Genomic DNA, 15,867 nt, shown 5'->3' with positions numbered 1-15,867 from the left:
GTGTTACAATCCCAGAGCAAGGGTAACAATTAAGTGCATTTTCTCCTAGGCATATTTGAGTTGGACCAATACAGCGTTGCGTACAGCGGATGCAGACAAAAGCTAAATCATTTGTGGTAAGCAGAAGAGTTGGTAGAGCGCTACTAGTATCCCTCAAAACCAGCTGGTGCTATTGGAAGGGGTTCAATGTTCAAAAAAGACTGGAGGAAAAAAAATCCTTGGTCCAGGCACTTTAGTTGATTACAGTTTTTCTCTATTGGTTTAGCCAATTTCTCAAAACTGAGATGACATTCTCAAAACAACACGGACAAATCCCCAAACCAACTTGCAATTTTCCAAAACAGAATGGCATTTCTCATTGCTTTCATCAAATATCAAATGCTTTGTACATGTCTCAAATGTTTAGTACATCTCTGCAGATGGCTATGTACAGATACCCTACAGTTGACACATTGAGCATACATTTAGCACATTTTCCAAATAAATTGGTCTTGCTTATCTAAACGAATTAGGCAATTCTCAGTGTAATGGTTGCCCTCTCCAAAACATGTCACCATGATTTCATTGTGTAAGTCATCATATGCAAAGTATTCTACACAATTGTCAAAACAGTGAAGGACATACTATTTTAAGAATATCATTAAACAGTAAATTCATGACAGTGTTCAACAGGCCAGATGATATTGTAACTTAACTAGTTTGTAGAAAATGATTTTACAACCATGTATACTACAATTTACTCTGTTATTTGGCTAATTTCTTGACATTTTTCCTTTTTTTCCATTTTCCAGTTTTGAACAATTGCTAGTTGTTTTGGGATTTGTCCATGTTATTTTGAGAATGTTATCTCTGTTTTGAGAAATGAGCCAAACCCATGAGAAACCTGTAATATATGGGCATTACTTTCTGTATGTGAATTTACAGGATAGAAAGTTACTGTAAAATGTCCTTGGTAAATTCTCTGTGTTGTCAAACCTCATTGGTTTCACTCACTTTTTCATTTTTAGTCGAAATCTGTTAGCTGAACGTAGACAAAACAGCTAACCATTTTGATTTGCAGTGCTTACACAATAGTCCTGGACCAGCCATGTAGACCCGTTCGCAATTTTGAGTTGGGGGCGTTTCTCACTGGAATTGAGTTAGTGGTTTCCTAGACATTAAAAATCACGGAGGTGCTCGTCCCCCATAGTACCAGATTTTTCACAATATGGCCGCCATCGCCTATGACAAAAACCTGTGTTTTTTAATTTAAACTGTTTATACACATGCCATACATCAATTCTGACCAATTTTTGGAGAGAAAATAATTTCTGACAATGTGTGATTGTGACCCTAAAAGGTCATCGCCAAGGTCAAATTTGCTATTCTGAAGAATGTCAATAGACTTTCATTGTAAAAATGAGAAACAAATTCTCAATTATGGTATGAGGAGTTATTTGCTGATATTGGCATGATTATTTTGTGTCAGTATAGTGTCAGTATAGTCCTTAAAAGGTCAAGGTCAAGGTCCATGCTACAGGTCTTTTCCCTATTCTGAAGAACTCGCCATGTGCAAGCCATGTGCTTGCCTATTAGGTCATTATTAAGAATAAGGAACAGCCACTATAAATGTAAACCTAACATTTCCACACAGTCAGAGGACAGGACAGCACATGCACTGCAACAGTCAACACAGAGAGGAGCCCCCACTAGAAGAGGAGAAGTGTGTCAGAGATCACAAGAGTACACAACTTCACTGCCTCTTTCAAATGCTTGTGCATAACATTCAACGCGGAATAAGGCGAACCATTGCATATGATGCTTCCCACACAGCAAAAGCCTTCACATCAAGAAGCTTCTCGCAACTTTTCACAGGATTGGTTCATGTTCAAGATACCAGACAATCAGATCTGATCAGTCTTCTTGCTAGCTATGTTGTGGAATGCTCGAAAAACCGACAGAAAACCATACCTAGCACAAGCAACATTACTGCATGTTGCCACTGCAAAAGGTTTATCAGGAAAGCATGAATTCTTGATCAGCCTGATTCGCTCTGGTGTGTCAGGAGGAGACCTTTTGATGCAGGCTGCTGTACACACACTTGTCTCATCTGCTGTGTGACAATGATGCGTGCTGGCTTACTTCCTATAATACCAAGACCCATTACTGAGTGTGCCACTGTCAGACACTGCCTATCCAACTTCCAGTGTTCGCAGGCAGATGATCCAGGCATCAATGGCAATTTGGTGTGATGAAACCTGCATGAGACGGAGCACTTCAAGGATCTCTTCCACTGTATTGGCCCTTTCCATTGGACGCATGTTATTCTCAGATATTAGGGAAAATTGCCTTTCTGAGGTTCTGGCCTAGATAATGCATTGATGCATGTCTCTCCAGTGGGAGGTATTCTGGACTCACAAGGACAAGGCAGACTATCCAGTGCTTGCACAGGTACAGGCATTGCACACTTCACTGGCTTCAAATTAACGTTGCCCAGAATTTGAGTTTGAGGCCTTGATTGAGCAAGTGGAGAGCTTGAATCAAGACAAGTCAGAGCTCTGCCAATTCTTTGAAGTTTGGCTGGATTTGGCTGCCATCATTAAAAATGCTGTTGTCTCTGAAAGAGAAGGAAAATAAATCAATATGTGGCTACCATAACGTCCTATGCCAATCTTTGCAGAACGTAACTGCAGTAGCCTCTTACTGCTGTGCGAGGTGACATAAAGGTTGAGCAGCATTCAGAGAGTATGCAAGGGTCATGGAGGACAGTTTGTAGTAGGAGCCACACGCAATGTTAATGTTGCAGCAAAGTTTGAGTTCTTTCCATCAGATTAGAATGATCACTGATGTCCTCAACTTTCTCACCAACAACACCACTTTGAAGCGGACAGAATGCCACCTCCAACATGCACTGAGCACCACTCCGTGCCTTACATTCAACCGAAATGTGTAATTGTTGCTAGACTTTGTGGTGGATCCGCAGAATCCATACTCATTGACCGTTAATGCGCCCTGCACAATCTGCTCAGCAACCAGGTTGTTAACAGAAGTGTCGCACCTCGCCTGCGCAACCGTCTCCAAAGCTTGTTTTCAGCTTATACTGGCAGGATAGGTTAGTTCTCAAGAACATAACATAAGTGGAACTGTTTCAAAAAGGAGTCTGCAGTACAAAGATCAACCATAGAAGACACCAGCAATCATCGTAAAGGAGCAGAAGTTGGTCTCATCTAAAGACATAAGTGAGGCACATAGGAGGATGGACATTGCTGAGGAACGGGGCATGAGTACTCATGATGTCCTTTCAGCATCACCCCTGTTAGATGGTGACCTTCTGTTGGTTGTTAACAAGTCAAAGCTTGTCAGTGAAATTGAGCCTCACCTTAATCTCACCCAATGAAGCTCTGAGTCTACTTATTGCCCTCATGTTCGGGTAGACTTCATGTCAAAGATCCGTCATATGCCTCTGGCAGAATTTAGGTGCTGTCATCAATGCCATCATCAACTCAGCAGTATCCCTCTGCTGACATCCAGAGCTCATCCATCTTGTGACTCCTACATTGAGATGTAATCTCACCCAATTAAGCTCTGAGTCTACTTATTGCCCTCATGTTCGCGTAGACTTCATGTCAAAGATCCGTCATATGCCTCTGGCAGAATTTAGGTGCTGTCATCAATGCCATCATTAACTCAGCAGTATCCCTCTGCTGACATCCAGAGCTCATCCATCTTGTGACTCCTACATTGAGATGTCATTGAAGGAAGGTGAACGCATGCGGTGTACCAACTCAACAACAGCCGTTGACATCATTGGCGTGAACGGACTAACACCCATTCCTCACCAACTTGATAAGTTCCGGGCCTCTGTGGAGAACAAGTGAAATCTCCAATTGTTAGTTCCAGACATGATTTATTATCAAACCAGAGGCAATACTACTGTCATTGTCAGCCCTGTTGTTGTTGATGATGAGGTGCTACCAGCAAAGTCAGCTGATGGTGAAGAGATTCCAGAGCTCTTGAACTGCGTTGATGAGGCTTAGGCCAGGTTGCTGGTGCATGTTGAGTTGGCTGTTCGTGTGAAGCAGTGCAGAAAAGTTGTTATAGACTCAAATGATACAGACACATTTGCATTGCTTCTCCACTACAGCCCATATTTCCAGGAACTTGGTATGCAGGAGATTTGCCAGCAGTATGGCACTGGCTAGATGCGGCGAATGCTTCCCCTCCATCAATTACGGTAAGGACACATAGGAGGCGAAGCAAGGCGAAGCGAAGAGAGCCGAAATTCAACCGTCATCGGGTAGTCACGGCGAATCAAATGGAATGGAACAGTTATGTTGTTGATTTGATTGGGCCGTGGCAGGCGAATTCGCTCCTCATTTGCATAACATTAAACTTTCTTTAATAATTTCGCTTCGCCCCTGTTCGCTTGCTGTCGCTTGCCATCGCTTGCCTTCGCCTCTCTCATAGGAATGAATGGCAAAGTTCGCAAATTCGCGTGTATGTGTCCCTACCGTTAGTCTCTCATCTTGGAGCATCACTGAAAAAAACTGGGTAACAGTTTATTTTAGGGATACATCTATTAGCACTAATACATACAATATCAATGCCTGTATAAGTAACTTGTAAGGCATGTACTAAGCAAAATAAGACAGTTGTTAAGCATTTGTTCACAAATGTCTTGTTCATGCACAATAAGGGATTTATTACCAATATAACCTTAGTAAGGACCTTGTAGACCTAGATTTCTATTTATGAGTAAGCAGTAAGGGCCAGAATACAATGTGTATAAGCTCCTGGTACACTGTGTGAACAAACCCTGAACAGTGTGAAAACAGATGTGGAATAAGGGTCCCTATTCTAAAGTGATGCATTGCTCAGCCCAGATGGCTTAGGGCTCCCGCACTACCTAGGGCCCCCACTCTACACCCCCCCAACCCCGGGAAGCAAAGTGTAAGAACATTTCTAATTCTACATTAGTCTCATTACATATGTCGACCTCACATATTCAACTCGATAGTCAGACCTGTAATTGGAAGCAATATATAGCAAGGATTGGAGTAAACTTCTCAATGACGGTGGGTGGTGAGATGTCATTTTTTCATACACCAATTAGTTTTAATTGTAAAAACCCTACAATAAATGCAGAATATAACGATGAGTAATAGTTTGGAAGTGAAACTAAGCTATTCCTTTGTGATAAATGAGTTAATGTTTGAAAAACTTAGCTCCAAGAAGTGCAGTGCATGATGGGTACGCCCTTAGTCAGAAATGCAGTGCATGGCCAATGCAGCAATGATAATATTTCTGTTGTTACGTACATGGCAAATTGTTTGGATAGCATCTAAATTTCACGAGTGAGGGGAGGAGCTAAGGACGTAGGCTCAGAGCTGGGTAGGTTGTCTGTTGGTCTAGATTGCGTACCCATCATGCACTGCACTTCTTGAAGCTAATGTTCTCAAACATTAACTTAATTATTACAAAAGAATAGTTAAACTTCGCTTCAAAACTATTATTCTAATGTTCTGCATTTATTTTGGGTGTTTTTACAATTAAAACTCAGTGGTACATGAAAACAATTACATCTCACCAACCCACCGCCATTGACAAGTGTACGTTCAATCCTTGCTATATATAGGCTCCTGTTACTGTCTTTACATTGTCTTGATAACGAGAAAAGTGGACTCAGATAAGTAAATATTAATTATTTAACATATCCTTACACCTTGTAGATCCAGGGGGTTCGGTAGTGTGGGCCTAGGTAGTGTGGGGGCCCTAGGTAACGAGGGGGACTTTGGTAGTGCAGAGGCCCTGACGCCTAGTACCCACTGGGAAAACTGCCAGGCGGGATCCGCGACGCGCAATATCGCGCTGGGGGTGTGGTCACGGATACTCCCATTAGATTCTCCCCGTGGTTAACTTCGCTTCTCACCTGACTTTCGAGCCTCGCGGCGCGGCATGTGTCTCGCAGCTGACACCGGGTAGACCGAGCGAGATAACAAACGGCGAAAGGTTGTTTGCACACATTACTCACCCAATATCACAACACAGTGTGTACATGGCTTACATTTGATTGTGTTTTGGTCCTAGATAACATTTAAGCCCCGTTATATCATTATAGAAGTACAGAAGTAGTCTAATATAAGCTTGTAGCTGCCTGGTTCTGGTAAAATGCTAACGTTAGCTTACCCGGTTAGCTCAAAACATCGAGTGATCAAATGGCAATGTGGGGTAACCTATTTGTGTTACATAAGTTCGTGGTGCATTTTTACATCAATCCGTGGTAGTCGTGACATTTATAAGCATTTAGGGTCTTTATATTAAGCAAAAACGTGATGTTGGAAATCACAGAAATCGCCGCCATGTTTTTCAATTTCTTTTGTAACTCCCTCCCTTGCTACCCATACGCCCATCTGATTGGTTATTGGACCATCAAATTTGCATGATATAGAGATCTCGTCTATATCAAACCGCGTCCCGCTGCGATATCGCTTCACCTCCGCGCTGTCAAGCGCGATATCGCCCCCATTCAAAGTCAATGAGAGCGGAGCGGAATTACTCTGTGTGGGTACGGGCCGTGAGCCATCTGGGCTGACCAATGCATCACTTTAGAATAGGGACCCTTATTCCACATCTGTTTTCACACTGTTCAGGGTTTGTTCACACAGTGTGTCGGGAGCTTATACACATTGTATTCTGCCACTTACTACTTACTAATAAATAGAAATATAGGCTTACTGGTCCTTACTAAGGTTATATTAGTAGTAAATCCCTAATTGGGCATGAACAAGACATTTGTGAATACATGCTTAACAACTGTCTTATTTTGCTTAGTACATGCCTTACAAGTTACTTACACAGGCATTAATATTGTATGTATTAGTGCTAATAGATATAACACTAAAATAAAGTGTTACCAAAAACTGTGATCAAAGAACATATCCTGTAAGGAGATGATTGCATGAGTAGGGGGGTTGCATGAGGTTGGGACTAAACATGCAGCCATGGTTTCTGATCCAGTCCAGTACTTGCTATCTTTGGAGAGGTCAAAATATTGACCGAGCAAGATGCAACATTGGCTGGGAAGTACTTGGTGCGTGTCTGGGCTGGGGCCAGATCAACCACAACAGCTGTAATATTTGATGATCACAGAGTATAAATGTACAGCAGTGGTGATGGAATCAATGCTCTTCCTCCCATCAGTAGTGCTATAAGAGGGCACATTCAGAGAGGGGCATTTCTAGTTCATAGAGTCTGCAACATACTTGCAAGAACCAAGGACCCCAAAATAAGGCATGAGCCTAAAGCCGGTCATACACTGTGCGATATTTTCACTTGTGGGTATTGAGTCGTGAGATGTGAACTTTTAAATAGTGAAATTCCATCGTGCAGTGTGATCAGGAGCTTAAGTCCTCACACTATACGAGCCGACAGTCGGATGCGAGCCAAATGCTTCCACTGTGCGATGCGACAGGCATGTTTCCCCGGTCTGCAGAGGAGGGAACATGCCAACTGAGGTGGAGATGAGGTCGCGCTTAACAGCTAATCGCACGGCCCTATTAATTTGTGCATGTGGAGTGTCAAATCGGGGCGTAGCACTGCTTTAATTGTGCGATTTACACACGAGCCACTACCAGGATATCAAACCGTTTTGATTTTCTTGCGAGCCTGCGATTGCATGATCGTGAGGCGAAATCGCTTGTCGTTACCCCATGTACACTACAAGATGCGAGACTCACGATAGACCTGCGATTGAGCAAGCAATCGGCCCGACTCACAAAAAGTTGTGCAAGTGTCAAATGGTGGCAAAATCGTGGCAAAAGTCGCACAGTGTAAGCCCAGCTTAAGCAACATGGGAGGCAGGAGCACACATCTTGCATACTCCTGCCATTAAAATGCCTGAAACCGTAATCATAAAGTGTACTTAAATTATGTAAATGTGCAGGACAGTGTGAAAATCGAAAATGCTGCTGGAGTTTCACGGACTATATTTTGCCAAGGAAAAATGAGGAGCCATTGTAAAAACACATCCCACTAAATTGCATGCATACACAAATTCAGTACAAAAACAGAAAATACTGTGTGTACATTATGTGTTATCTTCCACCTTAATTAATGTTACAATGTTCCACCTTAGTTAATTTATTGTGTTTTGGGCGTAATTTAAGCCTAGGCCTTTATCATGACATTTATTTATTAACCAGTTAACTGTCAAAACCCGCGGGCGGGTTGAGATTCTATCACACTCATCTCCCTCTTAATCATGCTAAATAAAACCATATTGTTTTCGAATTAAATAACTGTCATATTTACACCTCATTTAAAAGCTTGATTTTTCACGAAACTGCACAAATAAATCATCCACAGAATCAATATATAGTATTTTCTATATTATCTAAATTATCCTGTCTGATGCTGGTCAAAATACCTCCGGCATATCCCTTTTCCCTTGTTGAGCTTCATCAACATCGCCATTGTGTGTACCCTTATCAATGAGTTCACGCTGTTTGTTGGGTCTCAAAATGTTCACAAGAGTCCAAAGAAATAAAATATAAACACTATTTTATTCAAAAAACATTTTACAAGTATATACAACGCCTCATACAAAGCAAACGCCGTGGGCAAAGCCAGCGCGTTGCGGAGTTTATCTGTAGCAAATCCCGTATTGTTGTTTTGATTGCTTATTGTCGGCAGATTCACGACCGGCAATGAGTCCCTAAGATATTTCCGGTTGCATAATGCTAACCAGTATGTAAATACGACCAATACGTCTTGATTTATGAGCCACCCAATGAATGCTACACTATAATTTGGTCTGGCTGCGCCTCTTTCAGGAATAAGGAACACTCGACTGTGGTGAACATGGAAAAGATTCAGCACATATGTCGGCAATTTCCAAAAGCATTTCAACATGTCGATGCTATGCTATTTCAATCCAGCAACTCTTATTGTTGCCCATTCACTTTTCAATCCGACATCCGGTTAGCTTGTCAAACGCTTGCATACGAGCAAACTTTTTGATGCGGAGCCATCCTAATAAAGATATATGTCATATACCACACTTTTGTGTGTGCATTTATTTGTCATGAACACTCGATGGTTGTCAGAATTGAAATCAATTTACAGACCAGCGACCAGACATTTCATTACGGTCGTGTCAACTTGCAACTTTAGCATTTTCAGCATTTCCGGTCTAAATGTAAACAAAACTACGTGCGTGTGTGGGCGTTATTCTTGAAGATTCTAAATGGAACTGAGCAAAACGCCTGGACATCTCTCTACATAAAACATTGCAGAAAGAGTGTCCTTCATGCTGACAAAGCCAAATTTTACACATTGCTTCCTAAGACCTGGTGCAAGTGTTCAGTTGTGTTTCCAAGGGATAATAACTGTAACAGTGGATTACATTCACATTTGTTTACATATGTTTTTTTGTGCGTGGAAGAAAAAAAAAAGTTTACGTCTATGTGTTATTTTGACAGTAAATAAGATAGCTATTCTGACTATTTAGTGACATTGCACAGAGTCTCAGCTTTCTAAAAAGACCAAGCATGTTAGTTTAGGACAAAGTGAGGAGGAATAGTAACTCCTGGAGTCGGCGCAGTGCAAACATGCTAAAATTCTATAGAATTCTACTGAGGATTAAGTGGTTAAATGTTCATGATATGATGGTCCCTAAAGTGTTAAGAAATATTAAATGTTAGAAATGTTAGATTTACATTTATAGTGGCAATTCCTTATTCTTAACAATGACCTAATGGGCAAGCACATGGCTGAGTTCTTCAGAATAGGAAAAATACCTTGACCTTGACATTGACCTTGACCTTTTAAGGACAATCCTGACATAAATAATCATAGTAACATCAGCAAATAACTCCTCATGCCATAATTGATCATTTGTCTCTCATTTTTACAACGGAAGTCTACGAACGTTCATCAGAATTGCAAATTTGACCTTGACCTTGACCTTTTAAGGTCAAAATCACACATCCTCCTCATGTAATTGTCAGAATTGAATTCCTCTCCAAAAATTGGTCAGAATTGATGTATGGCATGTGTATGAACAGTTTAAAAGTAAAAAAGACAGATATTTGTCATAGGCGATGGCGGCCATATTTGGCGGCCATATTGTGAAAAATCTGGCACTATGGTGGACGAGCACCTCCGTGATTTTTAATGTCTAGGAACCCACTAACTCAATTCCAGTGAGAAACGCCCCCAACTCAAAATTGCGAACGGGTCTACATGGCTGGTCCAGGACTACAATGGCAAAGGGACAATGTATTTTGGGGGTACTGATGATATATGTGGGGAAGGAATTTAGTTTTGACACACGGGTAAACTGTTTTTGGAGTGATATGAGCAAGTCATGAGGATCCATGTAGTTATGCTGAACCATCCAGTTTATTTTGACAGAAGGACTAAATGAATGCAAATGAGCCAAAGCAATTGAGAAGGATCTATGCCATTTTGATGGTACTGACCATTTATTTATGTGGGAGAAGGTCTATTGCTGATTCAAGAATGAGCTGTTTTGGGAGGTATATGACATTTTGATAGTTATCTGATCTGTTGTGTAAGAATGTTTAGCCAAATGACCCAAAATTTATAGAAATGTCATCTCGGTTTCAAGAAATTAGCCAAACCAATCGAGAAAAACTGTAATGTAGTAAAAAACAACAATATATGGGCAAATGCATTAAAAAGCACCAACGAATATCGGCACTGTGGCCTTCATCAGGGTGTGTAAGAGAAGCAAGCAGCCATCTAATTATATGAGTGTTATATTATATAAAAAAACCTTCTCTTACACACCCTGATAAAGGCCGCAGCGACGATACGTGTTGGTGTTTTTTTTTCATACTTTGTGTTCATTCTGAATTCAGTGAGTTCATGGTATTCATTTGTAAGCACATTTTCCATCAGTTTTTTCCTTATTTTCTTCCCCTTGTGTGCATTTCACCGTCCTCCCCTGTGTATACTTCAAGTAAGACATAATCATAATAATAAAAAATATTAAAACAAACAGAAAACCCCCCAATAATAATAATAGTAAAAAGTTCAAAAGCAAGACAAACAAAACCAAAAGTATTCATTTTACTTAAATGCATTTGCATGTACCTGTACTCCGCCCCTCCCACCCGTTTAACCTTTTTTTCGCTCCCACCTGCAGGACTACATTCATCCATCCTCACGTACCCCCACACTCATCCCCCTGATTGCATCAGCAATTCAGCATATATGAATGTTGGTAACCCCTATATACCCACATTTACCAACATTAATCCGTCCACAAACACACCAGAGACGTGCACTCAGGGTAGGCAGGGTAGGCACTGCCTACCCTAGGATAAATTTCTTAAAAATAAAAAACTAACACATGTTTCAAAAACTATTCTTGAGAGTTCACATGCATAACAAAAACATTAAATTATAAATTAGCTGTTAAAAATGGGCTACATTAACCGGAGACCGATCAAAACCCCAAGTTATTGCATGAAGCAAAGCACTCAGGCTTGGACAGGTTGCTATGGGAACACGTCGCGCAGCCTTGGCTGGTAGGTGAAGGCTCAGCTTTCGAATGCCAGGCAGAGCCAGGGTAGGCACGCTTTGACTCTGCCTATCTTGCCCTCAACGCTGTCAATGTAGAAGTTGGCGCATGCGTATTATCTATCACAGAGACTGTCAATGGAGAGCAAAAGCAGAGCTTTTCGCGATGGCGGGAATACTTAAGCCAATCACAGCTGCCAACATGAAAAATTGTTACAATTCAGGAAGCCTTCGTGCTTAAAGTATGATAGCAACAACAGCTAGCAAGCTACGGCTTGTTCAAACTCTAGCCGTACAGAAAACATGGCAGTCTTTGGCGTTTTGCCTTTATTACAAAAAAATCCGAGAAGTAGCAAGAAAGATGGTTCAGATGACAGGCAATAGCTGAGCCGTTTGCAATCGCTGCATTGTGGAAATATTCAACATCAGATGGGTAGCAGCTTCAAGTAGTTTGAACACACTGGGACAAAATATCTTCATGTCAACCACCCCGGGCTTTTAATGGAACTAACTTGCATGGAAAACATACTCGTGATTCTGCTTTAAGGTAAGATTCATCTAATTATTAAGCTGTGGGTAGCCAAATTTTAACATGAACATGCTCAAGTTTGTCGTGGTGCCTTTTGTTGATGGGTCAAGGGAGGTGTTGACATTGAAGATTGGTTGTGCTGTGGACACGAATAGTGTGTGTTATTATGGACGCGAGATTGTTTTTTGAGCGTACGACATGACTTAATTTTCCTAATTTATTATGATGATGACTTAATACACGGTGCGTGAGGTGTGTGGAGCCTGTAAGCAAGTTGACGTGCAGCTGTGTTCTTTTGAAGTGCGCTGTGTACGAGATCAACGTTGGGCTCGAGTGACTGGCATGGGTGCTCACCGCACTCAGAAATTGACTTGATTTGAAACACCTTGCACAACCGTTGCTGAAGTGTTTGATAATACAATCACGCACAAGAATGAGTCACAGAAGTGTTTTCGTTGGTTTACTCGATGTAGGCCTACCAGTAGGCCTAGGCTATTTACTGTCTGAATGCACCGCCGCTCATGTTTGTTGAGTTCGCAAGCAACCCGCCCCCTTGCCAACTTTCCTTCTTGTCTGCGAGTGTTTGATTAGCAGCACAAAATGCGTCAACGAAGCAGGAGCTGTTACCTAGGTTGGTTTATTGCTAAATGTTCGTTTCCCCTCACATGCTATGGTGTGATTCACAGTTGGTGAACTAGACATTTTATCTTCTAAACAAAGTAGGCTACACTGCCACCCTGCATCCTCCATGTGAAACACCCTGGCATTTGCAACAGAATAAACAGAAGAGGAGCAAAGTCAACTGCTAAAGCCAAAAGTTAAAGCTTTCCCCCCAAAATGCTGTGATGTTGTAGCTTTCTAAATTATTGTAAAATGTAGTCCTACAGGTCCTTAAATGAGTACAGAGTAGGCTATGGGTCCTTGAGCTACCAATTTGGCAATTTGACAAAAAAACAAACAAAAAAGTCTAGCTGGCCTTTTCAACAAATTGAAATTATGCATTTTCACTTATTGTTTCAGATGTAAGGTCTACAGACAATGTCCAAATGTCTAATAGTTTAGCCTATTTACTTATTTAGTTATTAGAGCTGCTAAGCACTGATGGCATTTTATCTTATAGCCTACTTTATATTTACAGTATTTAGAGAAACATAGGCCTACTAATTTGTTGCACATTAAAGACCTTATCAGCATACTAGGTGAATAGGCCTAGTTGCCGATCCAAGCCATAGGCCTACTATTTGTTCAAAGTTTTTAGTCTTTTATAAAGGTTTTTAGCTGATAGTGACTCTCCAGATTTGGTTAAAATGCAGGAAATTGCATCTAAGAAATACATTTTTTTCTGGGGGAGGACCCCCAGACCCCGCGCTAAAAAATACACAAAAAATATTTATTTTCTATATTTACTGCCTACCCTACCATACCCCTCACTGCACGTCACTGATGCACACACAAACACACACAAAGGCGTTGGTGCTTTTTAATGCATTTGCCCATATAATAAAGTTGTTGTATTTTTAACACATTAATCAACCAAAATGCCCCTGGACCAAGGATTTTTCTTTTCCTCCAGTCTTTTGTGAACATGTGGTAAGATTTCTGCCATCTACAGTACCGAATACGAGCCTTTTCATCCAGTGACATCTTGTGTGGTAGATGTGGTAGATAACATAGTTGATTTTTAAGAATTGATGTTTCCTTTATGTGAGCCACCATTTTTGTCCCTTGCTTCTCTGCTATGTCATATCACATGAAAATCCTGCTCTGCGATCCTAAATGTCTCATTAATCTTTTACTCCTTTGAGGTGACACACAGACAATAGGGAATATCCAGTTCTCTCTCTCTCTCTCTCTCTCACACACACACACACACACACACACACACACACACACACACACACACACACACACACACACACACACACACACACACACACACACACACACACACACACACACACACACACACACACACACACACACACACACACAGACTTACCTGAGAGTCTCTAGCTTACAGTTAGGCTCATTCAGTCTGTCTGAGAGTTCCCTGACACCCGAGTTTCCTGGGTGATTGTAGGTAAGATCAAGCTCCTTTAGGTAGGAGGGGTTTGATTTGAGGGCAGACGCCAGGAAAGAACAACCCTTGGATGAGATCTGACAAACAGACAACCTGAAACAAGAGATCCAGTCTCCTGATTAGTAGGAAAAGGGTCATGTCAATGATGGCAATGCATCAAGAGTACACAAGGATAGCCTGAGAAGAGTCATTGGGGTCACAGGTTCAATACCCATCATTAACAGGTGAATAATCAAACTGTGATAGGTGGATAGTGTATCTATCTATCTATCTATCTATCTATCTATCTATCTATCTATCTATCTATCTATCTATCTATCTATCTATCTATCTATCTATCTATGGGTACAGGTCTTTTCGTCGAATGGATTCTTGAGAGGGGACCATTCGAACAAAACGTTGGACCATTAGTATAAGGCAGGGGATCTTTAGTCGAGGACGGTCCGTCTACCGCAAAAGCCTACGAAAGGTCCTTAAAATTGAACTAAAGATCCTTAGGTTTCAACTAAAGGTCCCTTCAGTCTGCCTATATTAGAAATGTAAATCAGCTTTTTTAATGCGGGTTTTCTTAGAATCAGCTTTTTTAATGCTCATTTTGTCTATTTAAATATGTTCATTTTAACGGTTTTGTCTAGCCTATTTAAATAGGCCTAAATCAGCTGTTAAGTTTTGTTTTTTGTTGATTTAAACATGTAAATCTATAAATAAAATGTACTTACTCGTTTTTACTGGTATGTTGTTGTTGTTTTTATGATTACGTCGTTACATTTTTTGACAATTTAGCCTACGTTTACGCCCTTACATTTTTTGACAACAAAGTTCGGCATGAACCAGAACACTAGGCTTATGTAACAGTGTTGAAAACATTAAAGAACCCATGCACCTGTGTTAAGTCCATGGCTACAGTAAAGAGAGAGAGAGAGAGAAGTTAAATCGTTACATTAACACTGCATAGGAGCGCGCTCTCTCTCGCTCTCTCTGCCCGGCGAGGCAATGTTCTTGGGCGGTAACTTTTTAGATGCGAAGCACCAGCAACAAGAGAATGCTGTCTGCCGACACTTTGATGTTTCTGATTCTGAATGACAACAAAGTTCGCGCATGAGCCAGAGCACTATGCATATAACAGTGTTGAAAACATTACAGAACCCATGCACCTGTGTTAAGTCCATGGCTACAGTAAAGAGAGAGAGAGAGAAGTTAAATCGTTACATTAACACTGGACCTCTCTCTCTCTCGCTCTCTCTCTCTCTCTCTCTCTCTCTCTCTCTCTCTCTCTCTCTCTCTCTCTCTCTCTCTCTCTCTCTCTCTCTCTCTCTCTCTCTCTCTCTCTGCCCGGCGAGGCAATGTTCTTGGGCTATAGTTTTATTAATTGAATGAGCTGGTAGCTGCCTATTTTGTTTCATAGCCTGTCTTTTATTGTTGGAAATCGTCCATCGATCCAGTCAGGCTGCCTATTTTATATCCTATTATTCCCGTGTGTCCTAGGCCTATTTCTTTTGTTCGAAGTCTAAATATGTGGTAAAACTGATTTACCCGCGATTCATATAGGCCTAGGCCTAATAATGGCACAAACTGAATGACAATATTAGTTCTCGCATGAGGCAGAAAAAATAACAGTGTCGGTAAAACATTATCGAACCCCTGCACCCGTGTTAAGTCCATGGCTACAGTAAAACAAAAACAAAAACACTAAGAGCGAGAGAGAAGTGAAATCGCTATATTAACACTGCAT

The 15,867-nt window shown here is 41.1% G+C and overlaps 2 protein-coding genes across 2 annotated transcripts in view; both read right to left on the bottom strand.

Annotated features, from left to right (window-relative positions):
* Window positions 1–15,867, bottom strand: part of LOC134443149 (NACHT, LRR and PYD domains-containing protein 12-like) — a 343,863-nt gene that overhangs the window by 32,909 nt on the left and 295,087 nt on the right. The window contains exon 16 of the mRNA XM_063193056.1: window positions 14,055–14,228. Within this exon, the coding sequence (XP_063049126.1) occupies window positions 14,055–14,228 (174 nt within the window). The remainder of the gene's footprint in view (window positions 1–14,054; window positions 14,229–15,867) is intronic.
* The window catches only part of LOC134443130 (protein NLRC5-like), a 200,877-nt gene that overhangs the window by 128,853 nt on the left and 56,157 nt on the right, over window positions 1–15,867 (bottom strand). The window lies entirely within an intron of this gene.

The sequence above is a fragment of the Engraulis encrasicolus genome, unplaced genomic scaffold (genome assembly GCF_034702125.1).
Source record: "Engraulis encrasicolus isolate BLACKSEA-1 unplaced genomic scaffold, IST_EnEncr_1.0 scaffold_28_np1212, whole genome shotgun sequence".
NCBI lineage: Eukaryota > Metazoa > Chordata > Actinopteri > Clupeiformes > Engraulidae > Engraulis > Engraulis encrasicolus.
This window is presented reverse-complemented; position numbering and strand designations above follow the sequence as displayed.